This window comes from Callithrix jacchus, chromosome 6 (genome assembly GCF_049354715.1).
Source record: "Callithrix jacchus isolate 240 chromosome 6, calJac240_pri, whole genome shotgun sequence".
Taxonomy (NCBI): domain Eukaryota; kingdom Metazoa; phylum Chordata; class Mammalia; order Primates; family Cebidae; genus Callithrix; species Callithrix jacchus.
In genome coordinates, this window is record NC_133507.1 from 81,427,068 (window position 1) to 81,439,687 (window position 12,620).

General features: G+C 43.1%; 1 protein-coding gene across 1 annotated transcript in view; it reads right to left on the minus strand.

The window, feature by feature from the left end:
• KIF5C (kinesin family member 5C) overlaps positions 1-12,620 on the minus strand; it is a 155,707-nt gene that overhangs the window by 52,587 nt on the left and 90,500 nt on the right. The window contains exon 11 of the mRNA XM_002749445.7: positions 11,040-11,188. Within this exon, the coding sequence (XP_002749491.3) occupies positions 11,040-11,188 (149 nt within the window). The remainder of the gene's footprint in view (positions 1-11,039; positions 11,189-12,620) is intronic.

The window sequence follows — 12,620 nt, forward strand, 5'->3', positions numbered from 1 at the left end:
ACACAATAAAGGACTGTTTTGTGTTTAGAGTTTGTGTTCTTTCTATTTGACAAGAAAGGTCTTAGTTAACTGACCGAAACTAGTCTAAGAAAAAAGAGAACTATGTAAAACCTCCTCTCTCAAGATGCATCCCTGAAGTAAACTGGTTCCAAGATAATCCAACGAGCAGAGATGCCTGAATTCTTTACAGTCATTTTGCTTTAATTGAGGAATATCCTGGGGCTTTACTAGAGTCATCTTCTCTCTAGTGATTGATTAAGAGGGAAACAGACCTCTAAGGCATCCTAATTATGAATTAATTATGTCACTGTTTCATTAATAGAAACAGCCAAATAAAGAAACACACTGGCATTGTTTGATAGAATACTGTAAGGCTCAAATCCTCTGAATTCGAGAATCTCTGAATCTGAGGCCAGAAGAGAGGGTAGCCCTGAATCCAAGACCAGTGCTGTAAAAGCTCACATTTCAATACCCCTGTCTCTCCCAGGAAGCCAGAATTAATTGGCTCTGCTGGAAAGTTCAAATAGAATAATCTACTGTGATATCAAGTAGCCTTAGGAAAGAAAAGCAGCCAATCTTGATCATCTTGCAGAGATCCTACCCTACAACTTCTCAGTCCGCAGAGTAGCATTTGCTGGGGCCTTCACAGGAAGAATTGCCAAATTTGACAACTGAGGGAAAAGGTACAGCTTGTAAGCTGGCCAATGGCTGTCTCCAACAAGAACATCAAAGACATAAAGTGCATGAAAAAGATTCTAAGAAAACTACTGGCCCCATTGAGTCTCCCCAATATCTTCCTGGGAAGCAAAACCAAACCCAACATACTTTTCCATCACAGTCTTTACCATCAACACCACACTCCTCTTGCTACAGACAATAGTAAAAGTGTCTGCAGTATTCCAAGCCTCACCACAGTTCTCACCCCACAAAATCCATTTTGTAAAAACTCCCCAGGAAAACGGCACTGAATCAGAGAGAATTTTTCAAAAATAAATGATAGAAGGCCAGGCACAGTGGCTCAGGCCAAGAAGAGCAGATCACTTGAGGCCAGGAATTCAAGATCAGCCTGGCCAACATGGCGAAACTCCATCTCTACTAAAAATACAAAATTTAATTTTTGCACAAAAATACAAAAATTGGCCAGGTGTGGTGGCGCACACCTGTAATCCCAGCTATTTGAGAGGCTGAGGAACAAGAATCACTTGAACCCGAGAGGCAGAGGTTGCAGTGAGCCAAGATCGCGCCACTGCACTCCAGCCTGGGCGACGAGAGTGAGACATTGTCTCAAAAAATAAAAATAAATAGAATAACTGTGATCTCAACCTGTGGCTTCATTAACAATATATATCATGCCTCAAGGAACCCACCTGAACACTGTATACATTTATCTCAGTAGAAAGAAAACACTGTGATGGTTTAATTCTGCTGCTTATGACTCCATTATCTCACTGAATAATCACAAAATAGTCCACAGGGCCTCCATGTCAAGTAAAGTTAACACCCAGTGCTTTTACTTTGTATCACAGTTCTGTTTGAAGCAGCAACTTGAAGCAAAATGTATAATAAACTATTACTTTGCTGAATACAAAATTGAGCCAACCCTTTTTCCTTTTCCAACAAGACTGTGCTATACTTAAGCCTTTTTTCTAAAATTATTGACCTGAAACAAAACCAGAATATCAGAGTAGCCTTTGAACTGAACCTGAACCAAATCAATATTCCATTCAGTTCCAATTCCTGGCTTAAAATATCCATCAACAACCTTAATGTGCAGACTGGATTTCATCCAATTAAAGGATCTATTTTCTCTACAGTCTGCTAAATCCATGGGCTGTAAAAGCAGTACCGTGTTCCTTTTTTCTTTTTCTTAAACATATTAGAGAGATTTTCTAACCACGGAAATAATCAGGATACATTCTCAACATAAACAACTCAAGCAATGTGGGGTATACAACTATAACTAGAAAGTCCTTCTTTACCCCTCCCTTCTAATTCTGTTCCTTCCCCAGAGCAATTCACCACTAACACTTTGGTAAATGTCCTTCTTCTTCTTAGATTGTGACTGTATGTCTAATTTATGAGCTCTAGCCTCTGAAATTTGGGAACAGGGCAATCCAGTACAGTATGAATTTAATCTTCCAGCTTAAGCATAACAAAGATGAAATTCTTAGGTGAACGAGACCAGACACCAACCAGAAGATAGTCATATTATCAGGCCAACTCACTCCAAGTAGAGGCAAGGTACAAAAACATCTGGAAGAGACATATTCCGTGTTCTTTGGTTTCAGATGGCCAAAGAGGCAATGATACCATGGAGCTAGGGTGAGCTAAGGAGCTGCCCAGTGTGTGTTTTGATTCAGCTGGGTGGGCAGGGGCCAGGAATAGACTCCTATAACCTGTTCTAATAGATAGTGACCTGTTATAACCAAAAGTCACAGGCCTGACTTGCCCTAAAGCTTCCCTCTTCTCCCATTAAGGAATTACAGCATCACCAAGTAGAAGAGTTGTCCCAGATTTCGGAGATCTGACAAGCTAGCCAATGCTGCTACAAGGCACTGTGAAAGTAGTCAAGGGACTCTCTCATCTCCAGTGCTATGGCAGGACGCTAAAGTCACATTGGATCTATTAACAGGTCTCATTAATCACAAGCTCATCTCCTGCTTACCCTCTTAGTTTGCTTTTTATAAAGGAGAGGAAATAACACTGCCTTTATCACACAGTTGTTCTAAAGATAAATGAAGAGAGTATATGTAAAAAGCACAAAAGGCAATATTATTTAAAGTCCATCTCTTATCCCCTTCTCTCCCTGACAAATTTGCAGCTTTGCAGGCTTGGCAGATAAATTATTATTTTTACTTATTCTGTAATTTGTGTTTCTAGGATCTTTATAACAACTTTGTGGTTGGAGCTCAGTTCCAAAAATAAAATATGGTATATATCCAGGCAAGTCCCTTTCAGGTTTATTTTTATTCTTATTAAAACAATATTTGAAACCTATAGTAGATTTTGTGGTTTCTCTTGAACAATTCTCTCAATCAAAGCATTAACATGTCTCCTACAAAGCTACATCTAAACAACCACCTCTTTCCAGTTTACATTCTAAAGGTCAGGTAGTCAGGATTATTTTTTACAGCAGCCATTTCAACGGAGAAGAACAAAGCCGCAACACGCAGGAACTAAAGCAGCACAGCTCCTGCCCGTAGAGGAACCAAGAGCTGGTTTTCCACCACCACTGCCCTTCAAAGAGCCGAGAAAATGACTTCCAGAAGTGTCCCTGGTAACTGCACTGTCCAGCTCACAAACACGTCTGGGGATTGTAAATTCCCAACACTAGGCAAGACCTGACACCAGGCTATCTGTCTCCATGGCAATCTCACCGCGTTAATCGAGAATATTCCCTGCACTGCAGTGGACCGAGTCTCTGGAGAAGCCCCCACAAGGTGATTACGGAATAAGTGATTGTAACAAGGAAGACAGCTGCAAACAGAACCTAGAGAAATAACACCCTGAATGCTGATAGTGGGAGAAGGAGAAAAAGACCACCAAAGGAAGGTTAGCATCTATTTTTAGTTTTCTATTTTAGATTTCTATTTTACAAATCTGCATTAAAAGCAGATTTCTCTAAGTTTAGCCCCTGAGGCTTATACCTGCTGTCTATAGGAAAAGAACTCATAATATTGTAAAACATCTGAAAGGCTTCCCCCCACCCTTCCCCCACACACACTCGAAACCTTGTTTAAATAAGCATCCCGGCATTTACTATTGTCAGATGTAATTACCTTTAAGGACTAAAAAGATTTGTGTTTACATAGAAGCATTCACTGAAGCATACCTATAAGGCTTACAGAGCATTCTAATTATAAAATAAAAACTCCCAGAGGGCGTAAATAACATTTCTACAAAAAATAGAAATCCATCAACTGCAATAGATGAGAATGACAGCCTAATCAAAAATTCTCATTAGGGCTATTAAAATTTCTAAAATAGGTTTTGGGGGTTTTTTTAAAGAAAGAAAACCATTAGACTGCCAGTAATTCATTAAAATTTCACACATGAAATAGCAACAAGCTAGTTATCCTTTTCATACGGTGAGTTCCTAAAGCCTCAGGAGAACATAGAAAGGTAATTGCATTCTCTCAGTAACTCCGGAGCAGAGATTTGCTGGTCACTCACAGCTTCCGCCAGAAACCACAGCAAATCTGGCAAACGAGTGCTTTCTTTTAATACCAATTAAATAGGCCCAGTGGCAGACCTAATGGTAGGTAATTTCTATATCAAAGACACTAAAAGGAAATCTTTAAGTTGCCAGATGGGTGACAGCAGCTGGCTACAAGATGTCATTATATAAATGTGATGTGTAAAAAAAAATTTCATTCCCTTATGAGATTATTTTGCATGAAAATAGCATCTTTCACCCTCATTCCTAAAAATACGATAAGCAGCTTAAAACATCCTCTAATCCCTTCTAGGGCGACTTTCTAATAAACTGGTCACCTGGGACTCTGCATCCTCCTTACACTCATGACCTGAACAGGCCACAACATTCTCTTAGTAGACAGACGGTATTTCTATTACAGAGTTTGGTTGTGCTCTCAAAAGCAAGCAGAGGGTCTAGTAAATTAGGTATCTCCAATGAAATGCTAATTTCTGAGAGACCATTATAATCATAAATTCAAGAAGGGAGCCAGCATCTTTGAAGGTTTAATGCTAAAAGAACAAATTGTGTTCCAATTGTGGCAGTCCCCAAGTTCCACAAAGCCCCAAATCAGACTAGAGGCTACAGATTTAGCTAGTTACTGAGCCATGCCTGCTGGCCTCACAGGTTTTGAACTGGGAGAACAAATCTGCTTTAAAGACTGCCAATTGTTCCACACTTTCTCAGCCTGAGATGAAATCATTTCTTTGTATGACTTTAGTAGATAAGGTAAACCTACATCCACTGTTTTTCAATCTCATAGGCAATTATTCAAGAGAAAAGAATCTGCAGATACACCAGACTGTCAGATCATTTCCCTGCTCTCCTGACACCAGATTTTCAGGTCCTCCTTTTTCTGACTTAAATCCCTGTAGAAAGTTATTTTTTAAGTGCAAAATTCAAATATCAGAAGAGAGAACGTGTGAAGACTGACCTGGCAGCAACAGGGAACTATGCACCCAGCCTTCACCCCTCCCTCCCGGTCCTCCTGTCAAGAGTTTTCTTGATGGATTGGGAGGAGGTTAGCATGAGTTGGAGCCATAATTCACTCTGAATCCAACTATCTAAATCTATCTCCATATATAGGATTGTTCAAGTCTTTTCTGCACATATGAGCAACAAAGCAATAGTGCTTTTAAAAAAATTCCATTTTCTGGCAACTGCCCCACTCCATCTATCTATTCCTTAAGCAAGCAGGCTGAACAAATCTCCATGAAGCTAAAGAGCCAACAAAGCCTCCAGATTCGAAGAAAGACCAGCCATCGATTACAGCCCACAAGATGTCACTAGTAGATGTGGTGAACATTTGTTGCTTTTCAGCCACTCGACACCCATTCTTATAAAATAGCACCTCAACTTCCTTTTAAGGAATTGGCCCCCTCAACTACGTTCAGTCTTCATCAGACAATTTATCAAAGTGCCCTGCCTCTCCCCAGCCAAGGCACACCAGTAGGTACAGTATTCTCCCTTCTATCTTGGGCCTCTGCTTCACCAACAGAATCACATAGAAATGGGGAAAAGCATTAATTCCAGGTGTGGCCACTTAAGAGACCTGCCTGTTTCTGCTGCCTGTATCCCTGGAGCAGCCCCAGCCTACACCTCTCGGATCCTGGTGCCTCTGCTATACTTTGGAGTCTGCTAATCATTCATATCCTAAAACGTTCTCTTTTTCCCTTAGCCAGGCAGTGTCAATTCCTGTCTCTGGCAAACCAAGGATCCTAACTAGCACCCTGGGGAATGGAACCAGGCCAGTGTGCAGCTCTCCTTAGCCACATGGACATGCCTAGAGTTATCCTGCCCTCAAGGCAATGTCATAAAGGAATTAAAGCTTAGTGTAGTGTATGTGCTGTGAGTCACAGGCCTTATTCTATGAATCAAGGTTCAACAGTGCCCAGAGAAGAAAACTGCTAGACCTACATTCTGAAGTGGACCCCATCTTAGTCAGCTGGAGCTGCTATAAGAAAGTACCATAGACTGGGTGGTTTATAAACAGGAATTTACTTCTTATAGTTCTGGAAGGTGGAACTTCAAGATCAGAGAGCCAGCATGGTTGGGCCCTTCTGGTGAGGGCCCTCTTCTGGATTTGCAGATAGTACCTCATTCTAGTCTTACATGGAGAGCAGAGAGAAGCAAGCTCTCTCAGAGCCCACAGGACACTAATCCCATTCATGAGGGTCCATCCTCAGGCCCCAATCACCTCCCAAAGGCCCCACCTCCTATTACCATCACCTTAAGCGTTAATATTTCAACATATGAATTTGGGTGGACACAAAACATTCAATCTATAGCACCCATCAAGCTACAAAGGGTTGAAAATTGGCACAGGTGGAGGTGTGGGAGAGGGTGAGACCAACCTCTAGGCATGTAATAGATGGTGCAGTATTTCACCAATTTTGAATGATTTAGGGCAGGGCACACCATCTCCTGTGGCACAGACCCATCACTGCCAACTGGATCGAACTTACCTCTTTTCACGTATCTCCATTATCTGCCTGTACCTGATCTGGAGTTGATTTCCTACTCCTTTGTGTTGCTATTTCATTCTATGTAACAGCAAGTAGGAAAAAGGATAAGCATGTGCATGCGCATGCACACACACACTCTCTCTCTCTCTCTCTCTGTCTCTCTCTCTCTTTGCTACACACACTCCTTCCTTGCTGTCCAGCTGCTGAAGTATAGCATCCAAACTGTTAAATTACAAATACCATGCAAAGAAAGAAATCTCTTTCCCAGGGAGAGTGCACACAATTCACAAGGCCTCTTTAATTCATTGAGACTGCAATGTGGAACTATCATACCCAGGAAATGTTAAGAGGAACTAAGTAGCTCCCTCCTACAGGTTTAGAGCCAATGTGTGTGTCAAGTTTCAAAGGAAAATTGCCAATATCCTGCTACCCTGATTTTAGTGAAGGGCACTGCTTCTTTCCTACTCCACATCTCAAAAGCCCAGCTCTCACGTTTACACACACCAGCCATGCCCTCATTATCTTCTGCTCTAAAGACTTAGGACTGACACCTGGGGACACCATGGAAGGGCTTCCAGTGCCCCCTTTTCTGGTGTGATATGTATTACACTCATCTAACTGGCCCTGCACACAAATCACTCTGCTAGCTCTGTGAGCAGGTTGTACAGACAAGACAAAGAGAATGAACTTAAGAGCCAGGCCCACTCAGGTCAGATCATAGCTTTACCAGAGACTGATCTACTTTGGGACATTTTCTGGCCTGTCACTCATGGTCACAGGGCTACCTGAGGATTAAATGCCCAGCCCCGGAATGTAACAAGAAGCCTGGCCCAGTCTGTTGTCCCTGTGACGCCCACTGGCACAATGCATGAGATGCAGAGTTACTCCTTGAGGTAGCTCTGCACTCTTCACGGGACAGAGGACTTCTCCCCGCCTCCTCACTGCCCCTTACTACTCTCCTTCTCACCTGAAACTTACATCACTAGAGTCAGTTCTCTACATTTAAGAACTTTGCCCCCAGAAGCAAATTTGGGTGGACACAAAACATTCAATCTATAGCACCCATCAAGCTACAAAAGATTGAAAATTGGTACGGGTGAGACCAGCCTCTGGGCAGGTAATAGTGTAGTATTTCACCAATTTTCACTGTCTCCAATGCAGGAGGATATTCTCCTCCAGCATCCCCTGTCTTAGGGAATGGTCTCACCTTCCATCCAACTCAGCAAGTCAAAAAACACACAGCTGTCATTGAAACCTCCCTCTCCCATAGCCAACTCCTTACTACTCTCAGCTAATTTCTCCTCCTCACCTTGAAAGACAAATATTAGCTGGTGAGGAAAGAAGAGCTGTGCAGAATCCCTCCAATCTCCTTCTCCCATCACAACCAGTGTTGACGTGGCAATGGAGGTCCTGGGAGTCTCTCAGACTCTGTCTTCTCTTCTTTGTAGTCCAAAGGGTGCTCATGCCTACCTATGCCTTCAATGATTACCTAAGGATCGATGACTCCAACTCAAGCAAATCCTCTGAGTTCCAGACTCTCTGTCCTAATTTCTTATCTGAATAATGTTTCCCTGGATGTTCCACAGGGACCCCCAAACTCCCTCCTCCCTCACCCCCAGTCTGGTTCTCCTCCAGCATCCCCATTCTGAAGGAATGGTCTCACCCTCCATCCAACTCGGCAAGAGGAAAACTCACAGCTGTCACTGAAACCTCCCTCTCGCATAGCCAACTCCTCACCCAGCTAATTTCTCCTACTTAATACCGCTCAGGTTCATCCATTTCTCTCCCTTCCTACTGCCCTGTCTCTTACTTCAATGCTATAATCTCATCCCTGGAAGACCCCCCCACTAGTTCCCAGTTCTCCTCTCCGACTTGCAGTCCACTCTCCAGTGCAGCCAATGGATCTTCAAAAATGCAAATGTATGACCAGCTTAACACCCTTGACCAAAATCCTGAACGAGGACTGTGTAGACCTACATGGGAGAGCCCCGCCCATTCCTCCAGCCCATCTCAGGCCGGTGCTCCCGGCTGGCCTGTGTCCTCCACTCTCAGAGCCCACACACCACCTCATGCCTCCTATTTTGCCCGGCTAACTGCTGCTTCTCTCAGATACTCATCTCTATGTTGCATATTCAAGGAACCCTCACTGGCTTCTCAGTCAAGGTCAGGGCCCGCTGTTGCGTAACTCTTGGCACTTGTGCTTCCCCTTCTTGGTATGCAGCATGGACTATCATCATACGCTTATTGGTGAGGACTGGCATTTACCTCCCTCCCTGCTCAGACCGTCCTGAAGGGCAGAGACCACATCTGACTGCCCACCCTTTAATCTCCAGCACCTGCATTAAGCATATGTTTGCTCCACATACATTTATTGGAGGTACTAGAGTACCTCTGTGCTAGAGTACATTATCATCCATTAGTTTTCTCAAATTACGTAACTTAAGGGTTCATGTAGGATCTCACCCAATAGGGCACAGAAAACAGTACATTTCTAAGGAGACTTGCAAGGTGTTCAAAGAGGGACAAACAGTTAAAATGCCCAAGTAAAGAAGCCAAGAATAGGACTGAGTGCCCAAAAGATGCTAGGCATGGTGGTTAGTCAGGCAAACAGGGCAAGGGGCAGATCCCAGAGAATGGCATTCGATGAGGGATGAAGAACTGCAAGGTTAAAGTTTGGCAAGAGATGGAAAAGGATGGGAGAAAGAAAAGGTCAATTGCCCACCCTGTAATGTTTCTAAAGTCAGACCCTGCCAGTCCTTTACCAAAAGGCTTTACTGAATGTCCTGGTCACCCAACAGAGAATTGACCTAGAGGATTCCAGAAATAAAACTTCATATAGCCGCTCCCCACCTTGCCAGCTACTGCTCCCTTGTCTCCCACTCCTGCCAAATTGTAAGGAATCATCCACCAGCCCCAGGTGATGAATTATTCAATTATTCTAGCAGCTTTCCAAACACGTGTGCAGCTAGAAAATCTTTCAAAAAGAAAAGAATCATATTATTTAGGCTACTAGGTCATTTTTGGAACCTGTCTTGAAGTCTTGTTTGCCACGTAATCGTTTTTCTATTAAACAATATAGCTCATTGACACCCCACCCTTACTAGCAAAAAGCAGTGGCAAACATGTAATCACAAGACAATCTGCTGCAGTTACAAACAGTCAGCGTTACCTCCCGGTCCTGCACAATAACCCCCAAGCTCCTACCCCTATCCAAAGCCAAGGTCCTGCTGCAGTGCCTAAAATACTGAACACAGCAGCAGAGGACCTGAAGAACAGCTTCCAACTATCCGCCATTCCCCTATACACACACCAACCTGCCTTATTTTAGTTAAAAGAAAAAAAAGGCTTCTACCTTCTAACCTACGTCACAATGCTAAAATCACTAAAATAATCTGTCTGCACTTAGATCTGGAAACCCCTCTTAACACCTCACCCACAACCCACCCACCCACTGCATGTCAGCTCTCTGAGATATTTTCTCCCAGTAGAACAAACCAAAGAGAATGTTTTGGGGAGAAGGAAAACGAGTCACGAACCAAGCCTTTAAGACTCCATTTTAGCACAGGGCTCCTCCGAGAGCCCTATATTTCTGGCTCTGAAGAAGCAGAGCATGAAAATGAGTTCAGCCAAAAAATGCAAGTATTTTCCAGAGGTAGACTTTTAACCCCAAACCAGTGATAAAACTCACATAGGAGAGTATGACATTTTTCATTTAAGTCAAAAGCAATCTGAGCCACCGAGTCTCAGGCACTTTCCTCTAACCTACAAATAGGGGTACCAGAGAGTTATTACAATAATAGAGAGAGGGCATCTCATCGAAGCAGATTAAGGCAACCTTGCAGATAGTCACTGGTCCACACTAACAATGCATGCTAGCCAAATGATGGGATGGGGATGGCGCCTGTGTTAGGGACTAAGAGCATCTTCCAGTTCACACAGGTTGTTGGCAGAAGGAACCAAGCTGCACATTGTCCCAACTTTCCCAAGTGTCTCCCAGGATGCCAACAGTCACAAGAAAAAGAAGGCACATATTCGGCCAGGCACGGTGGCTCATGCCTGTAATCCCAACACTTTAGGAGGCCTAGGTGGGTGGATCACTTGAGGTCAGGAGTTCAAAACCAGCCTACCCAACATGGTAAAACCCCATCTCTACTTAAAAGAAAAAAAATACAAAAATTAGCCAGGTATGGTGGTATGTGCCTGTAATCCCAACTACTCAGAGGCTGAGACAGGAGAATGGCTTGAACCTAGAAGGCAGAGGTTGCGGTGAGCTGAGGTCGCGCCACTGCACTCCAGCCTGGGTGACAGAGTAACACTCTGTCTTAAAAAAAGGAAAAATCACACCTCATGCCTCACTCTTCCTTTCCACTTCTCCTTACCATTCCTCCACCTGTTTAGCTCCATCTCCAGATGCTGGATAACATTCTTTAAAGTCTTGTTTTTCTCTTTCTCTTTTTCATATTTCTTCTTCCATTCTTCTGCTGTCAGTTCTAGGTTCACAGAGACTGTATTCTTGATGGTCTTAGCTCTGGGATTAAAAACATAAGGGACAATTCAGCTAATTATTAGCATTAGGTAAATCAATATGAGTTAGCCTTAGATTCCTCATATCAAAAGACTGGAAACAGGGAAGCAGAAGAGATCCTGTGACTTTCACCAACCATCCTTTTAACTGGTCTAATGGCACCACTACCCCTTGAGGCTCCAAGCTCATCCTTTTCTTTTCTCCTTCATATCCCACTGGTCTCTAAATCTAATGGAGGTTGATTTGAATCGTCTCAGGGTTTCTTCTGTCTCTTTTTCCTCTACCACTGTCTCGGTCTATGTTCTCAGCCCTCCTTATGTTTATAGCCTTTTCCAAACGTCCAGTATCCTCCTTAAAGCCCCCTGCATGCCATCACCAGATTTACCTTCCTAAGTTGGTTTTTTCAGTTCAATTAACATTTATGAATTTGGGGTACACCATGACAGGAGGACGAGGTCTCTGGCCTCTTGGAGCTTGGAGTTTTTTATACCAAGGACACAGAGACAGAAATAACAGAATCAATTATTTCTCTTCCTCACGTCTGGTACCCAGAACCACCCCTGATGTATTTAACATATCAACATATGCCTCATAGGTCAGGTGGGTCCCACAGCCGAGTAAGACTGGCCAGGTGACACCATGGCCCCCTGCTGAGTAAATGCCCCGCCATCACAGCCCATCATCCATCACCATGTGGTGAGGAGGCCCCCCAGTATTCAGAGTTTCCTAGAAAGTCAGAAACTGTTTTTTTTTATTTGTGTCTCTCAGTTTTAAACTATTGATAAAAATATTGTGTGGGATAAACAAACATGCCTAATAGCCACCATCTTGCCACTTTCAGTATAGGAAATGATGTGATCTCCTTGGGCACATGGCCTGGGGGGTGGTGATGCCAGAGGGATGGTAGTTGAAGAGTAACCCAAAGGCGCCAATCAGCAGCTGCACCAGGCAATACCAGAAACCAAAGCCACGACTCTCCTCAGCATGCACAGAAACAAACACCTACCTCATCCAATTAAAAAAGAAATTCCACTTAGGCTCACTTTTAAAGAGGGTAAAGCTTCATTAAGAAATATGTGATATCCTGTTTTATTTGCTATTGACTTTTCCATTTTGAACTTCAAACAATTCTTACACCATCATATTTGCCAGCACTATCTGATTTGTGATTCAGGTTAATTACCGCTGTCAGCAAATGACATGATTTCTATTTCAGTGCAAGAAATTTAGCAGTCCTCACCAGTGCTACCGATGTCATTCCAAATATTCATTTCTAAAGCAGACAACTAAATAACCCAACTGTCAAAAGAGGAGTTAAACAACTTCAATGTAAGACTCCATTTAAGAATTAGGATAATTTTCTCTTGTTCACTGTAGCTTGAGGCTGCTGCCCCTAGAAGTGCTTTGAGTCTAATTTTTCAAATAGCAGCAATTT